General features: G+C 41.8%; 1 protein-coding gene across 1 annotated transcript in view; it reads left to right on the forward strand.

The window, feature by feature from the left end:
* Nucleotides 1–27553, forward strand: part of MYOM2 (myomesin 2) — a 132684-nt gene that overhangs the window by 55572 nt on the left and 49559 nt on the right. The window contains exons 14-20 of the mRNA XM_061622899.1: nt 1091–1144; nt 4405–4532; nt 6010–6193; nt 7748–7922; nt 13341–13462; nt 14298–14485; nt 20348–20474. Coding sequence (XP_061478883.1) covers nt 1091–1144; nt 4405–4532; nt 6010–6193; nt 7748–7922; nt 13341–13462; nt 14298–14485; nt 20348–20474 — 978 coding nt within the window. The remainder of the gene's footprint in view (nt 1–1090; nt 1145–4404; nt 4533–6009; nt 6194–7747; nt 7923–13340; nt 13463–14297; nt 14486–20347; nt 20475–27553) is intronic.

Below are 27553 nucleotides of genomic sequence, written 5' to 3' on the forward strand. Positions count from 1 at the left end.
AGCTTCATGGCTGTGTGGGGATTCGAACCCTGGTCTCCCAGCTCGTAGTCCAACAATTTAACCACTACACCACACAGAGACATTTAATTTTGAAGAATTTCAGCTTTGTATAAATTAGTAGTTGCAATTATCACCATGCACTATCAGAGTTCCATATTAAGTTGGCCCATTGCACAGTGATTACTTTAATCCACTTGGGAAAGTTGATGTCCTTATTAAAAAAGGTTTTCTGTAGCAGTCTAATTCATCTTCTTCATCTTGCAACCTATGCAAGCTATTTAAGTAGGTACTTGGGAAACCATAGGTGGGGAGAGTGCTCTTGAGCTGAGGACCTGCTTGCAGGCTTTCTATAGGCATCTGGTTGGCCACTGTGGGAACAGGATGCTGGACTAGATGGGCCATTGGCTTGATCCAGCAGGCTGTTCTTTAGTTCTGTCCTGATGACATAAAAAATGCCTAATTAAGACCAAGCACACATCTGTTTTTAACAGCAACTAACAAACAGGACATGGTGGATATTTTCTCATTCTTGTCACCTAAAATCCGGTAATAGTATGTATACTTTCCTAATCACGGAAATTTCATTCTTAGCTATTATGTTTAATAGCCAGTCACTGATAGAACTACCTTCCATTTGTTCCTCTAAGTCTTTATAAAAAGACATTTGTCTAAGCAGCAACCACCAGCACCAATTCCATGGGTTCTAAAGAGGTACTTCATTTTTGTTTGTTCTGAATTATCAGTTTAATTGGATGATCCCACCGTCTCATGTTTTAAGACAGAATAAGATTATGACTTTTAGTCAGACCATTAATTTCATCATTTTAAAAATAGGTTCTTTATTTCCTTGTGAACTTTTGGCAAAAATATCTAGTCCTCTCAGCCTGCATCTGGATTAATAAAACTAGAATGATGGCAATTACAACTGTAACATATATGTAAACAATCATGCTACTGAGTGGCAACAATGAATAGTGGTGCATAAAAGTGATGGTGGCTTTTGATTAAATGTAATCTTCAGAAAGTACAAATGCATTCAAGTAGCACACAGAACTAAATATAAAGAATAAAAGCTTGTTTTGTTCTTCAGCTATTCATCTGGATGGAGGCAAAGAAATTGTAATCTATCAAGATCACCTTGAAGGTATGTTAGTTGCCTGTAATTTTGTCTCCATACATCTACACCAGTGTTCCTCTGCTGCGTTTACTTCTGATTTCCTTGTCCCTGGCTGCCCTTCCGTTTTTCTGTGCTCTTCTTCTGTGTGTTTTCTGCCCATGCATTCTCCTTCCTTTTGCCTTTTAATATATGCACCTGCACCTGTATATGCATATACAATGTCAAGTGGGTAGAGAGCTTGAGAATAAGGGCTCTTGCAAGATTGCAGTTTTGAATACTGGGGAAATAGGTTGCTGTTGCCTTGTGTATGTGAGCAGTTGCAGCACTATTGAGGTACATCTGTACTACTACTTTGGCTGTCATGGTTGCCCTCAAAGGATCCTGGGAACTTTAATTTGTTGAGGTGCTTAGTAGTTTTTCCCTGCTCCACTCCACTTGAACTATAATTTCAGGCTGTTAGAATAAGTCTATAGTGTCAAAATGCCTTCAGTGTCAAGATGTCTTCCCAGAGCAGAAGTAGGAAATGGATGGATCAATTTATTTTTGGTCCATAAAATCAATGACATAAATGGGGGTAGCAGCATTGACAAGCAAAAAAGAGTGGGAAAAACTCCAGGGGCTAGAAGTATGGTTTATTCCAGACATTTCATGGGAAAAAAGTCTTAGGGGGCATGTTTTTAGCAGCAATCCTCAAATCCTAGGGATGCTATAGTGACTTTCATATGCGTTCACTCATGAGCCTGTTCCATCCTTTGTGTGTGCACGCACACACACACAAAATGTATATAAAAACATTTTTGGACATATTTTTTCTTAAAATACACATTTCTAAATTTATTTTATCTGAGGATATTCATTATTAAATACATGACAACATGTGCTTTTGAGTGAAGAACTTGCACAGAGAACTGTGAAATCCAATGGATAGCTTCATTCTGATATGCACATTACTCTGGGAGCTACAGATCAAGTCAGTTTATACTGAATATAAGCTGCTTTCTGCTTCTTTGAATGTGGGGCCCAAAGAGATGGGGAAAAAGCTAGAATTACATCCTTGCAGTGCTTATTGGCCCTTCTGTTCTAAAACTGAAGTGGTTACCTACTCTTAACTTCCAATGCAAAATGCATAGGGTTTTCACATCAGGGATACTAAAGGTCAGAGCAATGCCTTTCTGTACCCATAGAGAATCATGAACTGGAACTGGAAGTTCAGGCTGTCTGTCACTCTAGACTTCTTTTCACTATGTGGTGGAGCCACTGTTTCTGCCAGATGTCTCAGGAGTTGGGTTCCAAAAGGAACCAGAAACTGGGTGTGAGACATGCCCGCGTACCATGTAAAAGCAGCCGCCCCAGTGACTTCCTAGCTATGGTCACAATGAGGGGTGTCATCTTGAGACATTTACCCAGAAAAAAAAGGATAATGCAGTAGAGATGGGCAAGCAGTCTTGTGCTCACCCTAACAATGAATGAGATAATTTGAGCATTCCCTTTGGATGCTTGAAGGGGTCTGATTCCCTCCACCACCCCATTCCCAAAGAGGGGAACTAACTCATCTTGGAGACCAGGTGAGTTAGCAGGTGGTGGAGACGGCTCCTTTAAAAATGCCACCATCATTTTCCACTGGGGATCATGGGGGTTGTAGTTAAAACTCCCATGACCCACCCAATGGAAAAAGGTATTGTTAGGTTCAGCTGTCAGTGTCACTATACTCAGCCTCTTCATTTTTCAGACAATCTGGGGAAGGAAGGGACATCTAGCAAACTGCTCCCATCTTTTTGCCATTTGTTATCACTCATGTCCCTGGCCCCCATCATAAGTTATTTGCTAATTGGGATGGATATGGGTCAGCAGGCAGCAGATGACCTTTCCTTTCTCTTTTTTTCTTTGGATCATTGCTGATATTTCTGCATATTGTGGAACTCTTAACAAAGAATGTTAAATATTTTTTATAATACTTTGATAGGGTACTGTAAACTTACCCATTTCACATGGCAATTGTGTTTGCCATTTGTAGTTTTATCCCAGTGTTTCTTGCAAAAACATGTAAAATGTGAATGGAACACATTTTCATGCTGTTCCATGCATGTATCTGGGAGACCTGATGTGACTGCAGTTTTTCACTGCATGTTCATGGTTCTTTAAGGTCTCACTGTTAGCATTACGTGTGTGCTGCAGTAAGCATTGGCATAACATTGGTATCATTGGTATCCTCAGCAAGCATAATTTCCATAAAATGTGAGGCAGCTTTTATTTTCACAGTGGGGTATCCAGGTAGAAAACTAATCAGGCCATGAAGGATTCATGACTTCCCCCCCCCCAGATATCTGCTCTGTCCTGTAATATCCAGTAATTATGTGATGCGATCTCATTGTACCCTGAGCCCCCTTCCCCCCTCCATTTTATTGGCAGCTACTTGCAGAGGCATCAAAACATAGATTGTGATGATGTCACATCACAATTCTTTATTACTAGACATTATAGGAAAAATATGAGGTGGTGGTTACTTTTTTTGGCAACATTCACTTATCCTCCATAACTGGTTGCACCCTTTAGGACAAGACACGGCATGAGGTGGAACCCATACCAGACACTTGTGCTGAGTTCCAAGGATGGATTGGACAATCTAAGCCAGGCAGGCAGACAATAAGATCTCTATCACCTCTGACATTTCCCAAATTACAAGACCTTGAATTGTTGTTTGGTGGCAATTTGAGAGCAAAGGTGGCTAGAGACTAAGGGAATTCTTCATTCCTATGCTGTGTGTGTTATTGGTTCTCATTGTCCTGTCTGGCGTAGAAGAGATATTTCTTCCATGATGCTTTCCCCTCAGTGCTTTACCTGTACTGCTTTAGATTTAAATTGTCTTTTATGCGAATTTTCCTCTTTGCTCATTTTTCAGGGGTGGGCTCCTGTCTTTGATTAATCCTGTCTCACATCTGTGTAAAGCATGAAGACTTTATCAAGCCATTTAGTACAGCAGATTAATGTGATTCAGACATGATCAAAGTAAAACAAAGATCTTGTGAGACAAATACACATATTTTTTCCCCTACCAATTTTTTTTACATTGGCTGTGAAAAATCAATGCTTCACTTTTAATTGGCTTGCTTGGTTGTCTCAAAATAGAAATGAAGCAATCTTAATAAACTGTAAAGCTGATATTATAGCCCTTAATAGCCAAGCAATGCACTTTAGTGAGGGAGTTCAGAAAGACAAGCTCTTGCATAAGCGCTGACCCAGGAGGTTAATCTGGCATTTAACACTTACTGAGTTGATTGCTCCCCTAGGCGATGTTAAGATTCCAGGACCTCCTACCAATGTACACGCTTCAGAAACCAGCAAAACATATGTTGTACTCAGCTGGGATCCACCTGTTCCCCATGGCAAAGAGCCATTATCATATTTCATTGAGAAGGTACTGTGCTGTATAGTTGCATTCAGCTGTAAGGCATTTCATGGCCAAAAACCATTTCATTTCAAATAATTTTCCTGGCTGCAGCAAGCAAAACAATAAAATAGAATAGATCACAGAAACAGAATGTTTTGTTACGTTTATTTTTTAGTGGGCATTGGGAAAAAGCAGACATGTGGGGGGGGGAAGTGCTCTTCCAGCACTTGGTTGCTCTGGTCTAAAATGAGAATAAAGCAGAGTTGTAGGCACCACTGAGAAACTATTATACCTTAGTCTTTCTGTTACAAAGAGCTAGATGGACCAAGGGCCTGACTCAGTATAAGGGAGTTTCCTACATTCCTCATTGTGCTTTTGACACATTACTACTGTTGCTGGGAGAACATCAGCTCTTAACTAGTTACATTAGCTTAAGGACCAGCACAGTAAGACTGTGTGATGGCTAGAGCTGATGTGAATTGTAGTCCGCAACATCCTGAGAACACCAAGTTGGGGAAGACTGCTCTAAGGAGCAACATGCATGCAGAAGGTCCTAGATTCAATCCCCAGCATCTCCAGGTAGGGCTTGGAGTGACCTGCTTGAAACCTTGGAGAGCTGCTCCCAGTCAGTGTACACAATATTTAGTTAGATGGGCTAATGAAATGACTTGGTATAAGGCAGCTTCCTGTGTACCTGTGACTGAAGTTGTCTTGAGTAACATCTAGCCCAGAGTTTTTCTGCTTCCCAAATGGAAATTCACCAACTCATTTTCTTGGTGATGTTATGCCCCTTTCCATGATTGTACTAAGGAGTGTGCTGAGATACCATCAATCCTTAGCTAAATGTTGATGCCTTCTGGCCTATTTTCTGTTAACATAGGAGAAAGAGGAGCCTCTTACTCCACAATACTAGGTGCAATAGGAAAAATCAGTGCAGGTCACTAGCAAAGTCATCCTACACATGCCTACTCAGAAATAAGTCATACTGAGTTCAGTGGGGCTTACTTCCAGGAATGTACATATAGGATTACAGGCAGCCTAAGGAATCTACTTAATTTTCAAGAACCACGAGGACAGTAAAATAATAATAATACAATTATCAGGATGGAACAATGCTCACAAGGTGGTTCAGTCTCAAATTGCTGTAAACAATTTCCAAACTCTGGAAACAATAAGCCCTGCTTGAGGAGCACTGGCTCAAGATTATTTTTTAACATACAAATGCAATCCCTCTACTTTTTAAATTATATGATTACTGTCAAGCTTCACCTAGACAAACTACTTAGATAAAAGAAAAAGTTCATGTTATGTTCTAGTTGGCAGCATGGATCTATGCTTCATGATCCCATATCAGACAGACAGCAAACCAGATTGCAGACAGCTGACTTTCCAGAAACAATGATTTGTGCCTGTATTTTATTAATTCAAGGATTTTGATGACCTTTTGTACAACTCTTGCAAAGTAATAATGATCTCTCTCATTTATTATTATTATTTTAAATAGTCTGTTGTTGGCAGTGGAACCTGGCAGAGGGTCAATGCTCAAGTGGCTGTGAGATCTCCCCGCTATGCAGTGTTTGATCTTGCTGAAGGGAAATCATATGTATTCCGAGTTTTGTCAGCAAACAAGCATGGGATGAGTGATCCTTCTGAAATAACACCTCCTATTCAAGCACAGGAGGCCGTAGGTGAGGCAATTTTGAAATTTGAACAAAATATGATGAGGTATAGATGATGCTAGAAAGTAGAGTGTTCTGTAGGCATATACCATGTATATGACAACATTTAAAAGGTAATTGTGATCCTGTGGGGTATTTCATCATTCTATCAACCAAAATCCATAGTCATGTCCATGGACCTAACATTGTCTAGCAACTAGACTGTTCAAATACATTCCTTTAATGAGACATATGCCTTGGGTTCTGCTGACTTCTATCTTATAGTAGCATTTGGGTTCTTTTTTTAGATATATCATTCACACCTCTTTTAGATGAAGAGTTATAAGATGTTAGATTAATTTAATCAGCAGTGCTGTTTAGCATTTGTAAAATACTACTATTGTTTCTATTGGCACAGCTAGAGTAATGTAATGTCTTGGGGTGTGATTCAGCCAAAGTTAAGCACTGTTAAGTTTTTAATGGAAGAAATAAGCACATGGTTTGTGATGAGTGAACTCTCCTTGTCTCTACTTGGAATTAGATTAGCAGTAGTTAGTCACTGGAGAATATTAATAGTGATTTTGTGGGTTTTTATTGTGTTTTATTTAGTTAGTGTTTACCATCTTGTGCTGCTGATTGGAGGAAGGGTGGAATATAAAAACAACAGATAAAAAATACTACAAAACTCTGGATTTTGAGAGTGCCAAAATTGCTCTTAATTTTTCTGCATGTGAACTTCCTTTCTGGGATGAATACACATTCTCACAATGCAGATTGGGAACTGTGGGTCAAGAGATGGCAGCTCCAATGATAGTTGGGGCATCAGTGGCACTCAGATGCACCAGATAGAGGAACTTAATGCAGGTCCTTCAATTTCCTCACAGTCTTCCTCACATGGAAGCAGAGCCAGCTCCAAGCAGATGACAGCATGAGGATGCTTAACATGGTCTTTCCCAGCAAGATCAGGGTTGTGAATTGCTTTAAAGGTCACATTTACATGCTGCATGGCCTTGAACACTTTTTTGAACTGGGAAGTTCCTGGGGCAATTGATTGCTCAGGAGCTAAGATACTCCTCTGCAAATGATTTTCCTGTTTAAACAAGTTTTATTCAAGCACAGCAAAGATCATTCTGTTGAGGGTAGGGGTTTTAAAGAAATCAACTTTTGAGTGTTTGTCAACAATGTCTGCCAGATTTGATCACCCACTCTGGTTAGCAAAGACATTACAGGCACAAAATCAGCATGTAAACACACAGTCCCATTTAGAATTCCAACCACAGTACAAATTTTAGGGCAAGGAATCTCTCTTTGGAACACACCCAGGCATTATAAGCTGAGGGTATCTTGAACACATTATTTCCCAACATTGGTTCCATCACACTTTCCCATTTAAATCAATAGGATTGATTAGCTTTTGGCCATATTACATTGGTACTGTGCTGGTTCATCAGTTGGGATATTGTGTCCTAACTCCTAAGTACTTACTTGTTGGTGTAACAACCTTTAGACTTGGAAAGTAAGTTGGTTATATGTTGATAAGTACATTCTTACAAATAAGAATAAAAACGTATCTCCTTGGCACAGGTATTCCATCTGCTCCGGGACGTATAGTGGCAACAAGAAACACAAGGACCTCTGTTATTGTCCAATGGGACAAGCCAAAACATGAAGAAGGCCTGCTTGGCTACTATATTGACTACTCTGTGGCAGGGTCAAATCACTGGGAACCCTGTAACCATAAGCCTATCAAGAATAACAGGTGAAGGAAATTGTGTGTGTGTGTGTGTGTGTTACATTAAAAAAATGCCCTTCTTTCACATAACTTCAGATGCATACGCGGATTTTGATCAGTCATCTCTTCTTAGGCATTGACCAGGGTCAGAGTTTCTTAGCTTCAGCCACCTTCCAATCATTATCTAGGCTCCAAACCTTTCATTTCCCAATTAGGTAATTGTTTTGTATATGTTGTTATATTGTGGGAAGCAATTCATAAAATAAATAATATTGATACTTAGTGATAGGCCGTACAGCTTATTACTGTGTTGTGTTGTGTTGTATTTATTTGATTTCTTACCCTCCCTTCACCATTAGGTCCCAGGGAAGATTTCAGTAATATAAAAATGTAAGGTTAAGATCAGTTGAAACTCCTTCTGTTTCCTGACTCCTAACTGAGCAGAGCAGAGGGAGCTGTGTCAGCTGGTCCAGAGGAGATACAAGCCAGCCAGCTCTCAGAGCAAGTGAACAGGGAGAGCTAACAGGAGTTTGACAGAGGAGTTTGGCAGGGAAGGTCAAGGGGGAGTTCCCTAAAAAAAAATTCTCCCTTGTTCGGTGCACCGCATACCAGTAGGACTCTCCTATTTACCCTTAAGGAAAACAGAACAAAGTACAGGCCATTTCAACAAAAGTAGAAAGAAACAAAAGGTAGTAGAGGCTATGGATGGTAAGGACACTCCAGTGATGGTGATCTGCAAGGTGTGTGCAAAGTTTGTTTTCTTGCCGGAGAACAACATGGTATATACATGCAACAAGTGCAAACTGGTGGCCATGTTGGAAGAAAAAGTGAGGGGCCTGGAACAGCGGGTGGCCGCACTGAAGAGTATAAGAGAAGATGAAGAGTTCTTAGATAGAATGCTGGAACAACAACAGCAAAGAGAAGTACAGGAGGTGGAAGAACAACAGCATGTTGAAGTAGAATAGGAGACTTGTGGAGAGCAATGACAAAGTGGAGGAAACTCCATGGAAAAGGGTGACAGTTAGGAGCAGAACAGCGGGAAGACACCCATCACCGGTGGAACTGAGGAACCAAGGTACTTGAAGAGACTAGAGGACAGTCTGCAGGGGAAGAATTACAAGAGACCCCATGTGACAGAGAGTGAGAGGCTGAAGATCAGTTAAGCAGAGGCAATGAAACCACACCCCATGACAAGAAGAAGAAGAGTAGTAGTGGTGGGAGACTCCCTCCTGTGTGGGATTGAAACCTAAGTTTGCTGAGAAGTTCCATGGACTTGCTAGGTATGCTGCCTCCCTGGAGGACAGATTAGAGATGTGACAGAAGGGTTGTCATCACTCATAAGGGCTGCTGACAGATATCCCTTTCTTCTCAACCATGTGGGAATGAATGATTCCGCCAAGCAGATCTACGAAGACATTACATCAGACTTTGAAGCTCTGGCAAGGAAATGCAAGGACTTTGTGGCCCAGATAGTTTTCTCGTCCATCCTTCCGGTACTTAGAAGAGGAGTGGAAAGGGAAAGAAAAATACTCCGAAGGTGGTGCCAATGTGAGAGACTTGGATTCTGGCTATGCTTCATGGAAGATGGACTGCTGACAAGTGATGGGTTGCACCTCACAAGGACTGGGAGGAATGTGTTTGGCCACAGCATGGAGAACTTCATCAGGAGAGCCTTAAACTGAATCCTAAGGGGAAGGAAGACGTAAATGTGGCAATAATGACTAACAAAGGCTTGTGCACAGTAAGAGGAACTGAAGGAACAGCTTTAATGGGGCCCAGTAAGTTTTCATAAAAATGTAGGAAGGAAACTAGGCCATAAATCACATGGTCTTTGATGTCTGTATATTAATGCCCAGAGTATGGGAAACAAACAGGATGAACTTGAACTCTTAATACAGGAGGGTAAATATGACTTGATAGGTATAACTGAAACTTGGTGGGATGACTCCCATGAATGGAATACAGCAACTGAAGGATATAACTTGTTCAAAAAGAATAGAAGGAATAGAAAGGGAGTTGAAATTGAGCTATATGTTAAAAGTATATATCCCTGCCCAGAAACACAGGAGGATGAGCTTCATAGCTCCAACAAGAGTATCTAGATTAAAATAAATGAGGCAAGGAATAAAAGGAACATGGTGATTGGAATCTACAGCCAACCACCCAATCAAGGAGAAGATGAGGATGAAACTTTTGCAAAGCAAATTGCCAATATTTCGAGTAATGGGGGACTTCAATTACCCCGATAACAGTTAGGAGACAAATTCTGCCAAACATGGCCCCTCCAAGAATTTTCTGACTTGGAGATAACTTTGTCCTACAGAAAGTGGAGGAAGCAACTAGAGGATCAGCTATCCTTGACTTGATTCTAACCAACAGAGATAACTTGGATGGATGAAGTGGCAGTTATGGGAAAGCAGAGGCTGGACAGCTATCTGCGGGAGATGCTCTAGCTGTGGATTTCCTGCTGTGAGCAGGGGGTTGGACTCGATGGCCTACAAGGCCCCTTCCAACTCTATGATTTTATGATTCTATGAAATCTGGGGGAAAGTGCCTACACTATACTAGAGTTCTTGATTGTAAAGGAAGCAAAAGCTGAGAGTAGCCATGCACATATCCTGGACTTCAGGAAAGCTGAATTTAATAAACTCAGAACACTTGTGAGTAAGGTTCTGTGGCAAGCAACCCTAATGAGAAAAGGAATCCAAGATGACTGGGAGTTTGTAAAAAAGGAAATTTTAAAGGCACAGTTGCGAACAATTTCAACAAAGAAAAATGTGGAAGACAGCAGAAGAAGCCAATGTGGCTTCACAAAAAGCTTAGAGATGACCTGAAAACAAAAAAGGACACATACATGAAGTGGAAGGAAGGCCAAGCCACAAAGGAAGAGTACAGACATATAGCACAGAACTGCAGGGATTGTGTCAGAAAGGCTAAAGCTGAGAATGAGCTGAACTTAATGAGAGATGCCAAAAGCAATAAAAAAAGCTTTCTTCAAGTACATCCATAGTGAAAGACAGAAAAGAAATGGTGGTACAGCTACTCAATGAGGATGGCAAAATGACAACAAATGACAAAGAAAAGGCAGATGTGCTTAATTCCTACTTTGGCCCAGTCTTCTCACAAAAGAGGGTCTATGATCCTCCTGGGAAACGTGAAGTTGAAGGGGCAGGATTGCAGCTTGAGACTGATAGACAAATGGTCAAGGAATAATCACTTTGAACGAGTTCAAATTTGTAGGGCCCGATAAACTGCATCCTTGAGTATTGAAGGAACTGGCTGAAGAACTCTTGGAACCACTCTCTATTATCTTTGCGAAATCGTGGACGATGGGTGAAGTGCCAGATGACTGGAGGAGGGCTAATGTCCCAATCTTCAAATAGAGTAAAAAGTAGGAACCTGGGAACTATAGACCAGTCAGCCTGACATCAATCCCTGGGAAAATTCTGGAGCAGATTATAAAGTGGTCAGGCTGTAAGCACCTTGAAAACAATGCAGTGATTACTAGAAGCCAACATGGATTTATCAAGAACAAATCCTGCCAGACTTATCTTATTTTTTGATTGGGTAACCTCCCGGGTAGATCCTCCGTGGTGCAGAGTGGTAAGCGGCAGTAACACAGCCGAAGCTCTGCTCACGGCCGGAGTTCGATTCCAATGGAAGGAGGAAGTCGAATCTCCGGTAAAAGGGGTTGAGGTCCACTCAGCCTTCCATCCATCCGTGGTCGGTAAAATGAGTACCCGGCATATGCTGGGGGGTAAAGAAAGGTCGGGGAAGGAACTGGCAATCCTACCCATATATACAGTCTGCCAAGTAAACGTCGCAAGACGTCACCCTGAGTCGGAAACGACTTGCACTATAAGTGGGGGGACACCTTTACCTTTACCCTCCCGGATAGACTGTGGGAATGCTGTGGACATAATATATCTTGACTTCAGCAAAGTTTTTGACAAAGTGCCCCATGATATTCGGATTAGCAAGCTAGTTAAATGTGGGCTGGATGGAACAACCACCAGGTGGATCCACAGTTGGCTACAGAATCGTACTTAAAGAGTGCTTATCAATGGTTCCTTCTCAAACTGGGGGGGAGGAAATGAGGGGGTACCACAGAACTCGGTGAGGGGCCCAGTGCTCTTCAACATTTTTATTAATGACTTGGATGAGGAGGTGTAGGCAATGCTTATCAAACTTGCAGATGATACAAAATTGGGATGGATAGCTAATACCTTGGAAGACAGAAACAAAATTCAAAGGGATCTTGATAGGTTGGAGCACTGGGCTGAAAACAACAGAATGATATTTAACAGGGATAAGTGCAAAGTTCTACACTTAGGAAAAACAAACCAAATGCACAGTTATAATTTGGGGGATACTCAGCAGTACTACATGCGAGAAGGATCTTGGGATTGTTGATCACAAGCTGAATATGAGCCAACAGTGTGATGTTGCTGCAAAAAAGGCAAATGCTATTTTAGGCTGCATTAACAGAAGTATAGTTTCCAATCACATGAAGTATTGCTATTTGGCACTTGTTAGGCCTCATCTTGAGTACTGTGTCCAGTTCTGGACACCACACTTTAAGAAGGATGCAGACAAACTGGAACAGGTTCAGAGGAGGGCAACGAGGTTGATCAAGGGACTAGAAACAAAGCCCTCCAAGGAGAGACTGAAAGAACTGGGCATGTTTAGCCTTGAGAAGAAAGGACTGAGGGGAGATATGATAGCACTCTTTAAGTACTTGAAAGTGTGCCACGCAGAGGAGAGCCAGGATCTCTTCTCGATCATCCCAGAGCGCAGGACATGGAATAATGGACTCACAGGAAGCCAGATTTCAACTGAACATCAGGAAAATCTTCCTAACTGTTAGAGCGGTACGACAGTGGAACCAATTACCTAAGGAGGTAGTGGGCTCTCCAACACTGGAGGCATTCAAGAGACAGCTGGACAGCCACTTGTCAGGTATGCTTTAATTTGGATTCCTGCATTGAGCAGGGGGTTGGACTTGATGGCCTTGTAGGCCCCTTCCAACCCTATGATTCTATGAAACAATTTACAACCAGAAGAATAGAGCGGGTTCTAAAAATACATATCTCAGGTGCCAAAGGCCAAGGTGAAGAGGTGTGTTTTTAGCTTATGATAAAACTATGCAAATAAGGTGCCAGATGCACCTCTGTGGTGAGGGAATTCTACAGCTTAGGGGCTGCCACATAGAATACCCTCCCTTGTACTGAAATCCCCTGAACTTCCAAGGGCAATGGAACTACCAAGAGGGCAACTTCATGTGTATCATTACATGTTCCACAACTGTTTTGAACTGAGATATTGCTGAAATTATACTAAGTTTGAAGTTACTCACATTGAATGCACTTTTGATGCAAATGTAGGGCAGGAATTCTCATCTTTAAAGTGAAAAGCTACAACAATCCACATCTCTGTTAATTTCAGATTTGCTATGCATGGCTTAACGACAGGAGAGAAATACATCTTCCGTGCGAAAGCTGCAAATGCAGTGGGACTGAGTGAAAATTCTCAGGAGTCTGAACCTGTATCAGTACAGGCAGCCCTCAGTAAGTGACATTCTGTATGGATCAAGCTTCAACAAAAAAACACTTTCAGAATTCCTCAGTACTCACATACGTAAAAGGGCCAGTATATGCATTATATACCATGTGGTGAGCCAATTCCACACAGTGACTCTGTCTCATACTGTAACATGTAGTACTGCTTCTTGTCCCAATAGCATGGGAGCTTTTCACATTATCAGGAGTTTCCACTTGAGAAGTGATATGATAGATTACAGCAGGATGTGGGGAACCACGCTGGAGAAAAGGTGATGTAGGCCCACCCTTCTAGCTTGGCTCATTAAAGGAATTTAGTAGATTGCCCGAGAAGAAAAATACGTTTATAGAAGAAGTTCTTAACAATCTCATCTTTTCTGTGTTTAGGACTTTAGGGAAATGATTATCCTAGCTATTTTCTGTTAAATGCCTTAGCCAGATAACATGGAAGAGTACTGATGAGGGCTGATGGGCAATAGTGCCTTGGTTAATTTTTTCTCTGACTCTAGACTTTAAGCTGCAACCCTAAATACTTACTAGGGCTAAGCCCCCTTGAGCACATGAGACTTGCTTCCAAATAGACATGCATAGGATTGCACTGTAAGTGTAGAGTTTTCTCTAAAACCATTATTTCACCATAAGGCAATTGGAATGTAGAAGAGAAGGGTTTATATTCAACTAATCCTACTTGGAATAAACCCGCTGAAATTGATAAACTTAAGTTAGTCCTGTTTATTAACTTCAGTGGATCGTTTCTGAATAGGACAAGCATTAACTACCACCCTGGTAATTTGATGCTGTCAATTATGTGACATTAACATTTCATGTGCTTGATTTCTTAAAGCTTGTCCATCCTATCCTTATGGTCTCACACTTCTCAACTGTGATGGCCACTCAATGACCATTGGCTGGAAACTTCCAAGATACAGTGGTGGATCAAATATTCTGGGCTACTACATAGACAAACGAGAGGTCAACCACCACAACTGGCATGAAGTTAACTCTTCTGCTGTTAAAGAAAGAATTTATACGGTCAGTATTGCTTTCACACTTTTGATATTTAGACTTAATTTATTTTTATGATTTCATTTTGGCTGTGATAAAACCATATAGATCAGATTCCAAAATATTGCCTGAAATATTAAAGTTGGGCTTGTTCTATCCTCCATGCGTGTAAGTGCATGCATTGGAGAAGATCCGCCTGTGGATCAAGTGATTTGTGTTCTGACCAGAAAAAGTTGTGCACAAGAGGATGGATTGCTCCCAATATGTTTAAGGTGCATATACAGAATTTTACAACAAAGAGCAGAAGTGTTTACAACAAAGAGCAGAAGAATTGTTGCATGCCACCCCAATCTCTGAGCGGTTAGAGATTTCCAAGGGTCCCTGCACTTGCCCAGGGGTTTGGTTTCCTTGGAAAGGTCACATTTTTCCCTTGCTCCCCCAAACAGTTGTACACACACCCACAATTTAACAGACACAATGTAATAAATCTTAAACATTAAAACCTGGCAAAAACCTATCAGCTTAATTTCCCCCCCAAAATCATTAAACCAGCTCATATCCTCACAAGCATGCAAAAAAGCACAAATCAAAATCCAAAAAGCAATACTGAAACCATCAGGAAGAATTCCTACAGCAAATCAGTACACAGTCCCATAAGCACAACCCCCAACCCCAACCCATGCAGTTGCCCACATGGCCTTTTGTCTTGGGGCTTTATGGAGTTCCCCGTCCAAGCTGATCCCTGCTGCTGCCTGCAGGGTTGTGGGACTCATCTCCTGGAACAGATTTGTTTTCTCATCAGCACACGGCAGACTGTAGCCATTTTCCTCCCACTCTCTGCTCTGGGAAAAGTCTTTAAGCCAGTCCACTTCATCTCCTGCCCCAAACTCCAAATCAAAGTCCTGCCACAAGTCTTTGTCTGGGGGCATCTTCTTCAGGACTAGCTGGCCTAGTCCACCCAGGTTGGCAGAAAGGAATCTTCTCTGTTCTCCCTCCCTGTCTCCAGTGTGAATCATGGGCCCAAACAGAGCCAGGTAACCCTCCCATTGTCTCTTGCCCTCCAAACTCACAGGGTGCTGGGTGCCTCTCACTGCTGGAATTTGCTCAGAGACTGCATCCAACAGATCCCACACTGTAACACCATCACAGGGCACTCAAGGGGCAAAGTCACTTGGGGATTTTATCTCACCCATCTCTCCTGGCGCTGGGAGCTCCTCTTGGACTTGGACTTCCACCTCAGACTTCTCCTCCTGCACTTTTTCTTGCACAGCCATTTGTCCAGCTTATGGTTCACCTTTCTCCAAAGCCCCTTCTACCTCCTGCACTGCTTCTTCAACAGCAGGCTCACATGGAGCAGAGAAATCTAAGAGCAGTATCTCTTCTCCGCCATCTGCGCCACTTTCTTCCGATCCTCTTCATTTTCCAGCCTGTCCTCCTTCAAATCTTTGGGCTTCAGTTCCAGTTTTCTGGTGTCTTCCCCCCAGCAGGCTCCTGGACAATCAAGGCCTCTTTTCTTCCTCCTCTACTACTGACTGCAACTCCTCACAGTCCAAGCCCTCCAGCTGCCCATCCACTTTCTGGATCTCTTTAGCCACCCCACTCTGGGTGCTCTGCACCTGGACTCCTGGGTCACTCTCAACCCCTTGTAGCGGCCAATCTGGCAGGAGGGATACATCTCTCCAAAGATGCTTTCAAATATCTCCTCCATTCGTTGCCAGTGCTCCTGGCACTCTCATTGCCTTTGCTGCTGGTCCTCTTGGTGCTCTCGTTGCCTTTGCTGCTGGTCCTCCTGGCACTGTCGTTGCCTTTGTTGCTGATTTTTCTCAATCCGTTCTGCTTGCTGCTGGAACATCAATTTTATCTGTTCCAGGAGGGTTGCTATTTCTCCCTCCATTTTAACTCAGGCACACCTTGCTCCCAATGCTTCTTACAGGAAACTCAACCCCACTCCTGAAACCAGTGTTGCGTACCACCCCAATCTCCAAGTGGTGAGAGATTTCCAGGGGTCCCTGTTCTCGCCAAGGGGTTCGGTTTTCTTGGAAAGAAGGTCAGCGCAGACTGTGGTGTCTTTATGAAATATGGTTTATTTACACACATTCCAACCTGAGCTTAGGATAGAGGGGTTCAAGGCATCAGCAGTCCAACAGATCTTGCATTTTCCATCAAGCTTACAGGAGGCACCCTAAAGCCATGGTGCAGAGAGCCAGCCTCCCTGCCTGCCTCCAGTCCCCAGCCTTTCCTCCCACTCAACTCAAGACTCAAATATCTCCTCGGCCTCAGGAAGTGGGGGGGGCTCTCCTGAAGAGTTTCAATAACAATAGGATCTCCCTGGCTCAGTTAATGGGCACTTCATAGGCCCATTAACTCACCTGGCCACTCTGTTAGAATAACAAAGGAAACTCATCTGACCAGCAGAGTGGGGGCTCATTTACAAGGAAGCTGAACTCCGTTTAAATGGTTAATCTTTTCCCATCGCGATGGGAGTTTAAAGATCACACTTCCTACCTTCCGATCACTGTTTTCCGTTCATACTGAAAGGAGGGTCAATCACACAGCTTCCTAATGACCACACCCTCATAAGGTCAAACTATCACTTCCTCTGGTTACCTTGGCAACCAAACGTGCTCAGTTTGTTCCAAAGTAAGTTTCATTAAAAAAAAGAAAAAATCCTCATGTTTGATTATTTGTATCTTCAGAATCCAGCAGAAATACAAATATTTGTTTGAACAATGTTATGCTTTTTTGCACAAGTTAGGGGGGAAAGAAAAAAAAGCACAATTTGCAGCAGGCTTGCAGAACGGGAGCCAGCAGGAAATGACATAACAAAGGGAGGAGGAGGGAGTGGGCATGGACTCACAAAAGTATTGGAGCTAAGCATCTACAAGCCCCTAGAGATGCAAAGTACAGATGGTTTTTCCTTCCCTTTTCGGATTAAAATTGGATTGATTTGCTGCAGATTAAAAACTTTGCCTCCTACATCATGTGATCACTGCGAATTGAAGGGACATGCAAGTAGAACCCATCTCATATTAAATCACCATGTGAACCAGCCCTGGATTTCTCACTCCCAGGTGCAGAGTTCTAAATCAGAGGCTGGAAGGGGACTCATAGAAATAATATATGTCAACCCCAAACCCATAATAATATGTTGCGTAGTATGATTTACATCAGTGGTAGCCAATGTAGTGCCCTCCAGATATTTTGTACTACAAATCCCTTCAGCTCTAACCACTGGGCAGGGATTATGGGAATTGTAGTCCAAAACATCTGGAGGGCCCTATGTTGTCAGTCTGATTTGCATACATACATGATGGTTTGCCCCATGCAAGTATGTCATAGTGTGTGACATACCATTGCATTGGCTAATGCTGGACATCAGTATATCATGTACAGTGGGCAAAGCTGGTTCACAGTTAAAGCAGACATTCCACCACACAATGTAAGGTAATTAATTTGGAATGAAAGCTAAATACAATAATTGGTTCTTTAATTGAATAGTTTTAATAATGCATTTTTGCTTCTCTTGCTTTTTTGGTGTCAAATAACAACCTTTTGATACAAAGCTTAACAAAAAATACATATTAAGATTGTATAATTCCTGTGTGCTGTATGGAACTTAGTGTTAGTAAACTGTAAAGGGAAGAATGCAAAGATGTATCACTGTACAGACTTTTAGAATGTACTAGCTATAAAATGGACCTTAGCCTAATGATCATATTTAGAAATCCGAACAAGATAAATCAGACCCTACATTGTAAGGCCTACAAAGTTAAATAAACCAGAAAGCACACACACAAGCATGCCTGAAAACTTTAGTAATATTGCTTTCTCTGTCATATGCTTTCATCATCTTTTCCCATAATGGCAATATTCCACTTTCGCACTCCCTTACCTTTCTGTCCCCAATTCCTGTTGATTTTTGTTCCTTCCGCTCTACTGCTGTCAGCAATCCAAAAGTTTCCTGATCTCTTAAAAGATTTCTTTCCTTCCCTCTTGCTGTTACTTAGCAACCTCTTAGAACACCTATATGGTACCACCTCTCTCTTCCTCCCCTCCCCAACATCCATGTCTTTGGTAAATCCTTTGGCTTAACTCTTTAGTCCTTATCACAAACTCAAAGAAAGCCTATTTGTGTTACCCTTCTTTGTCTTGAATTTTCTCCTGACCCCTAAACACACACTCACAGAGTCAGGAAATTTGGATTGTAAGCCTTTATGGGCAAAATCCTGTCTTCTGTTTCTTTCACTTTGCACATCTTTTATTTATTTAATAATTTTATTTAATGATTTCCCATTTTATCTTATCCAAAGCTGGTGCTATAACAAACACACAAATAAGAACAAGTAACAATTAGAAGACATAGTTGTTTATCCCCCCCTCCCTATCTGAAAGACTCAGAGAGAACCATTATAGATCCTTGTCTTATTTTTAACTCAAAACAACCCTATGAATTAGGCTAGATCAAAAGACAGTGACATCTACAGCTGGGCAGGTTATTGAACCTGCCTCTCTTGTATCCACCTTCAAAAATGCCAACCTCACCAGTAAAATCTGTGTGGTTCTTTGGTCAACTCAGTATGCAGCCATTTGTCCCTCTGTATAAGTCAGGAGTGGTAGAACCCATGGCCCTCCCAATGTTCCAGGACTACAAGTTCCTTCAGCCCCAGTCAGCATGGCCAATGGTCAGGGATGTAATCTCACAATGTTTGTAGGGCCAGAAGGTCCCCATCCCTGCTGTAAGTAGCTGGCTACAGAAGATGTGGTAGAGTTCAGAATAAGCCATGCTAGCCAGATGCTGCGCACAAGAGAAAATTTCAGCTGGTACAGCCTTTCTCAACCCAGCTCTATTAACTACGCTGCTGAAATTTTCCTCTTCTATGCAATTATTGAAGGCAAAGAGCTCTGTGCTCTTGGGCATTTAGTCACCCTAAAATAGACTTAATTAAGAGCTGAATACCGTGCAACAATATCTGCTCCTCTCACATTGGGACAGTGCTGTAGTATATTTGTGCTGGTATAGGTAAGAAAAAGTTATGCATGTACCTTTATTCTGCTGGTTTGTAACAGGATAAGACTGTGGGCCAAAATGCATGTAACAGTAAGCCATGGTGAGAAATAAACCATGGCTTTCTGTGAACAAGCAATATGCTGGTATATGCTGGTCAATCACTCCTGCTTCACTTTGTGCCTACTCTGGGAGAAACAAAGTACAAGTGTTGACTTAGTGGTGCATGTGAACCTGTGCTCAAGGATTGTTTCTCTTCAAAGAAACCACAAGCAAGAGCCAAGGTTTGTTATTGACTCACCACTCATGGTTTGTCTTGGAGAAACAAACCGTGAGTACCGGTTTGCATGTATTCCTAAGCCAAGCCTTGTGCTTTGTTTTTCCTGGAGGCAGGATGGAGTATGGTGGAGCAGGAGCAATTAACCATTGTGCATCAGAACACTGCTTATTCATGGTTAAGCCTTGGTTTATTTCTGACCAGGAATTATTGTTTTGTGTGAATGAGGCCTGTGTATGAGTGGAACTTTATAGACCAATCAATTCAGTGTATGATGCATGTTTCTGGACCAGAGCTTATTTCATTTTTAGGCTATTGACACCAAAACCTCATGTCATAAAAAGCCAACCATTACAATTCCACAGGTCAGGGTTTTTTTAATTACAAGAGACCAGCTACACTTCTGGAACCTGGTTGTATTTATATAGCAAAACATTTAGAACAACAGCTCCTCTCCCTATTTTTTAAACTTGTCTATTCAGCCTAAAGCACTTCAAAACTTAACTTGGAATAAATGAATAGATTTTGAATGTTTTTCTTTTGTTAAGAAGGTCATATGAATGCTACCCACATTAAATTTGTTTTTAATGTCAACTGTCCTACAAAGGTAGAGGATCTGACAGAAAATGCCTACTATGAATTCAAAATTGCAGCTGCAAATATAGCTGGCATAGGTCAGTCATCTGAACCCAGCGAGCATTTCAAATGTGAGGCTTGGACGATGCCACAACCTGGTGAGTAGGTTGATTTATTCCTAAAGTGAATGCAAATCTATCACGTGATAATAGTGGTAGTAATTTAATATGCTTGAGTTGTAACCACAGTTCCTAGTTCTGCCATCAGAAAGAGTGGACAGTTTGTCAGGGCTCCAACAGCTAGTCAAGACTCCTTTCCCCTCCATTTGATGAATCAGTTGTGGTTTGTTATTCTGTGGAAAAAAACACGTTTGCCACAAGTGCGCCAGATAACCGATGGGTGTGAGTGGTCCCACGTCCGTTCATTAACTCAAAAATGACCTTAAAAAGATTAATCAAAAGCCATTCTGAGAACTTGGAAAAATGCCCCCCCATTATTCCTGCCAGCCCTTGCCTCCCCCCCAAAGTCCTCCCCCCCCAGTCCTCCTATCATTGAAATACAATTACTCCTTCCCATACCTTTGAAGCAATGGAGGAGGCAGCAGCAGTGGCAGCACACAATGAGAGGATCCAGGGTTTCCTTCCTTTCTCCTTTATTCCTCTGACTCTTTCTGTAACAGAGCATCAGGGTACAAAAGCCCAGGGGATCATGGAAGATATAGTTCTTCTAAGGGCTTTTGCACTTGCCTCACCTCAAAAAGCTTTTAAAAAATCATATTTTCCTATCCTGCCCCCTCCCAAAACTTAGATAATTTCTGAGTTCATGTAAAGCGAGCATCAGATAGCTCACCCATCTCTTTTATTAATCAAAGTAAATAGAAGCTTCTGGGTAATGTTGCTTGTCAGTTTCATGTTTTTGGAATATGTCTTTAACCTCAAATTTTTGATCCTAAACAAATTCAGATCTCAAGAAAGCAGCAATACTTATGCTGATAGAAAAAGGGAATCACTGTTTACTTCTTCGAATCCTTTCTCTAACCTTTCACTTCAGATTATTGCCTTTGCACATTTTGTTTTTAGGATGTTTGCTGAACTTCAGACTAGTATGCATCTGGAAGAGGGAAAATATCTTGCCCTATATTGTTTGAATAAAGCAATTTGAATTAAGCTGGAAAACTGTGGCACAAACCTGCTGTGGTTCTTTTCATATGAGAGTATTTTAATAGTTGGGTATAAATATTAATGTGGTAAGCTGTGTTGCACTGGAACTATCAATGATGGCTATAGAAAAATAATCATGAAGTGTAAATTCAGCCTCTCAACGTAGAAACAAATGAATGAGGCACCTGCTACTAGCTGGATTGAAGGGAAATATCATTAAATTCTTTGATTTTCTTTCTAGCCTTCTACTTCATGTCATTTTTCCCCAGTTAACATGGAAAGTATTTTCTCACAAAATATAAGCAGATTGATACAAAGCAACAGAAATTCAAAGACTACTGGCTATCTTGAAGAACTTTGATGGAGACTACTGGTTTCCGTTTCATGCATACTATTCATGTGGAAACAGAAAAATCAATATAAGTGTTAATGAAACCATTTGTATTCATTGACAAAGTTAGTTCTAAACTCAGTGACACAGGTTGATGCATTAGAGCAGTAATGAATTAAAACTGTATTTAAAGGAAGCATTTGTGCATGCATGCACACACACACAATATTGTTTGAACTCATGGATTTTCCCACTGAAACACCTGTTACCTCAGATTGAAACTACTATGTTCCAGTTAGCGATTTATGCTCTTGAATACTAATTTATAACTCTTGCAGAAGGAAGACATTAGGTGAATACATACTGTTTGCCAGATGGTAATTAGGACTGGACTGAAATTTCTCAGAAGAGTTTTTGGACAAATTCTTGAAAATGTTCTTTTTTGAGTTCCTCCTGAATGGTGGGAAAATTTCAGGCTTCCCCCTGGAGAACATTCAGCACAATGGCCTCTGTGGATTTTGGCTGCAACTGTGAATCCAGTTTTAACATTGTTCAATATTATTTTAATATTGTTAAAGGAAGCAATGGGCTTGGCCCCTACTGTTTCCAGCCCTTCTGTCTTAGCCTGTTACTTTCTTCATCCAATAATATGAACTAACTAGAGTTTTATTCAACATTAAGTAAGCTGAAATTTCCCAGAAGATCAATTTTCGTGGGTGGGTGGGGACAGTTAGGAGTATTTCACTACCATGCCAAACAGATGATAAAATGCCCTCTCCATGCAATTTTGCTAACCTCCAAATAGTGTGGAGAATTTTGGAAGGCCATTTTTCTCTCAGACCTTTTGGTAATAGTGCTTATAACCCAGTGTGCATATAACCCACTGGTAGGTTGATCATTTGTGTCGAGCTGCCAAACGGTGAAGGCAAAAAAGCCATTTCCCCAAATTTCTGACTGACTACAAGCGTGTGCTAGAATTGTCTTCAGAACTTTGCAGAAAGCTACAGGCATCCCAGCTTACATCATGGCTACATAGATGTGACATTTAATTAATTAATTTATTAAATTTATATTATTTATTTATTTATTTATTTGCTTTATATCCCGCCCTTTCTCCCAGTAGGAGCCCAGGGAGATAAACAAAACCACTAAAACCGCTTTAAAACATTATTAAAAACAGACTTTAAAACATATTACAGCACAACAACTATTAAAACATATTAAAACAAAACATCTTTAAAACATATTAAAAAGTCTTAAAAAAAAACTTTAAAAAAAACTTTAAAAACATCTTAAAAAACATTTCCAACACAGACTGGGATAAGGTCTCTACTTAAAAGGTTTGTTGAAAGAGAAGGGTCTTCAAAAGGCACCGAAAAGATAACAGAGATGGTGCCTGTTTAATATTTAAGGGGAGGGAATTCCAAAGGGTTGGTGCCACAACACTAAAGGTCTGCTTCCTATGTTGTGCAGAACAGACATCCTGATAAGATGATATCTGCAGGAGGCCCTCACCTGTAGAGTGCAGTGAATGACTTGGTGTATAAGGAATAAGACAATCCTTCAGGTATCCTGGTCTGAAGCTGTGTAGGGCTTTGTACACCAAAACCAGAAGCTTGAACTTGGCCCGGTAGCTAATGGGCAGCAAGTGCAATTCTTTCAACAGTGGGGTAACACGTTGGTGATATCCTGCCCCAGTGAGCAGCCACACTGCTGCATACAGCTGCAGCTTCCAGACCAACCTCAAGGGCAGCCCCATATAGTGTGCATTACAGTAATCCAGCCTAGAGGTTACCATGGACAACAGGCTATCCCGGTCCAGAAACTGCCACAACTATCTTACCAGCCAAAGCTGGTAAAAGGCACTCCTAGCCACTGAGGTCACCTGGGCTTTAGTGACAAAGATGGATCCAGGAGTACCCACAGACCCTGAACCTTCTCTTTCAGAGGGACTACAACCCCATTCAAAGTAGGCAATTGACCAATAATCCAAACTCCAGAACTACCACAGTGCCACCATTTTGCTAGGATTCAAACTTAGTTTATTGGCCCTCATCCAGCACCAGCCCAGAGTGCAGGCACTGGTTCAGGGCTTGCATGGCCTCTCCCAATTCAGATGTTACAGAGAAATGGAGCTGCGTATGATCAGTGTACTGCTGACACCTCACCCCAAATCTCCCGATGACCACTCCCAAGGGCTTCATATAGATGTTAAACAGCATGGGGGACAAGATGGTACCCTGTGCCACCCCATGGCACAACTGCCAGGGGGCTGAAAGACAATCACCCAATGCTATTCTCTGAAAATGACCCTGGAGATAGGATTAGAACCACTGTAAAACAGTGCTCTAATACCTACCTCACCAAGTCAGCTCAGATGGATACCATGGCCAATGATCTGAAAAGTCGCCGAGAGATCAAGTAAGAATAGCAGGGTCATATTCCTCCTGGCCTTCTCCCGATAAAGGTAATCCATTAGGGCAACCAAGGCTGATTCAGTCCCACAACCAGGCCTGAACCCAGATTGGAATGTCAGGATAATCTGTTTCATCCAAGAGTACTTGCAATTGCTGCGCCACAACCCCTTCAATCACCTTTCCTAAAAAGGGAGTATTTGCGACTGGGTGGTAGTTGTCACAAACCAATGGGTCCAGGGCAGACTTTTTCAGAAGTGGTCGGATCACCACCTCTTTCAGGGTGGCTGGAACCACTCCCTCTTGCAAAGATGCATTGACCGTACCCTGGATCCACTCAGTCATACCTCCTCAGCAAGCTTTAATGAATGAAGAAGGGGAAGGCCTTGGGCTCCTTTTGGGAGGAAGGGTGGGATATACATTTAATAAATAAATAAATAAATAAATAAATAAATAAGGGTTGAGAGGACATGTTGCTGACCATATCATCACAAGCACCTTGTCCATGTCATCAGGCTGCATCACTGAATCTGAACTGGACACCTCACTAGGGACTACAGTAGATGTAGATGGGGCATCAAGGTTGCTATGGAAGCGAGCAACTTTACCCTCCAAGTGCCTTGCAAACAATTCACAGTCTAAAACTCCTGGAGTTGATGTTAACAGACCCCTGACAATATGACTGGATGGCTAATTGAAGATAAGATGGAGGCAGAGAAGTGGGTCTTCTTCACTGCCCTCACCGCCACACATTAGGCATGGTTACTGATGCCCGATCAACCTTACAGCACATCTTTCACCACTTGTGCTCTAGCTGTCATCCAGCCTGTTTCATTGCCCTTAGTTCATTGGTGTGCCAAGGTGCAAACCAGGCTCCACAATGCCAGAAATGGCACCTTATGAAGAGCCCGATGTGTCTCATTGTTCCACAGTGTAATATGGAAGCCTAGATAGTGGCTTAAAATATGCATATGCAAAATATGCATATAATGTACTGAAATCATTTATATATGTTTAAATTTACTTAGAAGATGCTTTAGATTTATTGAAATAGTTTATAAAGTCTGCTTTATGCGTAAGAGCGAAATAGTAAAACCAGAGTAGTGTGAAACTGCCCCCCCCTTTCCCCCCTCTATCTCCTGACTAAAGCTGTAATGTTCCTGAGAAACAACCGGAACAGATATAGAAATAACAGGTCTGGGCAGACAGCCAATGTGTCATGTAAATTGTCAATATGAAGTAAGAGGAAATCTTTATATGGTGAAGTTAAGCTGACTAGTTGAGAAAGAAAGACTCATCAGGAGCATCTGATGAGAGCCTGATGAGAAGTAGCAAAAAGCAGATAAGAACATGGGAACATACCTTCCTTTAGATAAAAAAGTGTATAAAAGGCCAGGTTTTGTAGCACTCAGGGCCCCTCAGCTCTTCTGGAGTGGGGGGCTGTCAAAGAAAGCAGGAGAACCATCCACCTATTCCATCCTTTATATCTGATGGGTATTTCCATGTACCTTGTACTTTGGCTCTGTGATATGACTATGATATGAGTTTAACTCAGTCCTTCTACTGTTGTAACTTGTTTTAATTAAGATGTGCCTTCAGAGTCTTATACTTTGATGTTAAATGGATATCCAGCAACTTTTCATGCTGATATATATTTCTATTTTTCTATTTCTGCAGTGATGGCTAAGGCCACCTAGAATGCATTTTATTAGTTGTAGTGTGCAAGATATTAATAAATAGCATATATCATAAAGACTGTTCTGCTGTGTGAAGTCTGACTCCCAAACAGAAAATTTCTGGTACCTCTCAAGACTCAAGAATTCTTGAGTGGGGTCTCCTCTATTCTCCACTTACACTAGACGATTGCTGTTGATAACCTGTGAGCTTAGGTGAACTAATGTTCGACATACAAGACATGGAGGAAGGGAGAAAGCAAGAACCCTCGACCCTATGCATTCACTAGCAAAGAATCTAGTCTTGCCAATAACGGTAACAAGGGCTTCAATGTGGTAAGCTGCTCCATTTACTTGAATCCAGTTCAGGAATCCAGAGGATTCCATTAGTCTCCAAGGACAACTACCATCTTAAACTGTCCACCAGCCCTGCAAGGGAGAAATAGAACCATAAGTCTAAACTTCACCAGGAAGTGGTCTGACCATGACATATCTCCAGACCACCCTTTCCTCCATCTGGACCAAAACCCAAATTGAGGGTGTGCCCTGCCCTATGTGTTGGACCGGTAACAACTTGAGACAGTCCCATTGTCGTCATGGAGGCCATGAAGTCCCTAGTCAGAACACTAGAGGCAACCTCAGCATGGACGTTGAAATCACACAGGACTATTGTTCTGGGTTCCTCCAATGCCACTGCCGAGACAGCGTCTGCAAGAGGAGGTTGGGCAGAGAAGTTGCTGGGCAGCAGTGTGGATGGTACACCAGCAACATCCCTAATTTACTGTCTTCTTGGCTCGACACCAGGTACAGGCCCTCACAGCCAGCTCTGAGACACAGTGGTTTCCTAATGAAAGAGATGGAAGTTCTGTAGACCATAGCAACCCCTCCCCCCCGCCCCTGAAGCTTGTGCTAATGTTGTACCAAGTATCCAGGTGGGCAAAGCTGGGTCAGGTCAACTCCTCCCAGCTCACCTACCCAGGTTTTGGCAATGCACACCAAATCAGTAGTCTCATCCATGATGAAATCATGGAAGGATGTGGTCTTATTGTGTGCCAATCTGGCATTAAACAACAGCACACACAGACCAGTGGGCACAGCAGATGAGCAGCCAGAAACCCATCCATGGGAGGGGTGGGAAAGAGGAACAAGACAATAGATAGCCTTGCCCTTGTCTTCCATGGTAGCCCATCACCTCCCCATGGCTATATCTTCCTCTACCCATGATCGCTGCTTTGGGAAGTTACTGCTTAGTCAAACAGTCACCTATATTTTCCAAGTATCAAATCAACCCATGACAGGAAACAGGCACGAGCACTGTGGTGACAGGAGAATAACCACTTCTACAAAAGAATGGCACAAATATAAAATTGTCCAGTTCCTCAAAAGTGACTTGTTCTAGGGGTGTCCACATAATCCATTCAATGAGTGTACAATCTCTGTGGCTGTGTACACAAACAGTTGAATTGTACACTCATATAGTTATTCACATGTAACATTAAATGAGTGTATAGTTTGTGTATCTGTGTACACAATAGTTGAGCTGTACACTCATGCAAACACTTGTGCATGTGTAGAGACAGCTTGTATCTGTGTTCAGTGTAATGTTATAAACAAACCTTTATGGTATGTGTTTTGAGGAAAATTGTTAGTATCCTTTTG

Source organism: Rhineura floridana, chromosome 4 (assembly GCF_030035675.1).
Source record: "Rhineura floridana isolate rRhiFlo1 chromosome 4, rRhiFlo1.hap2, whole genome shotgun sequence".
Lineage (NCBI taxonomy): Eukaryota > Metazoa > Chordata > Lepidosauria > Squamata > Rhineuridae > Rhineura > Rhineura floridana.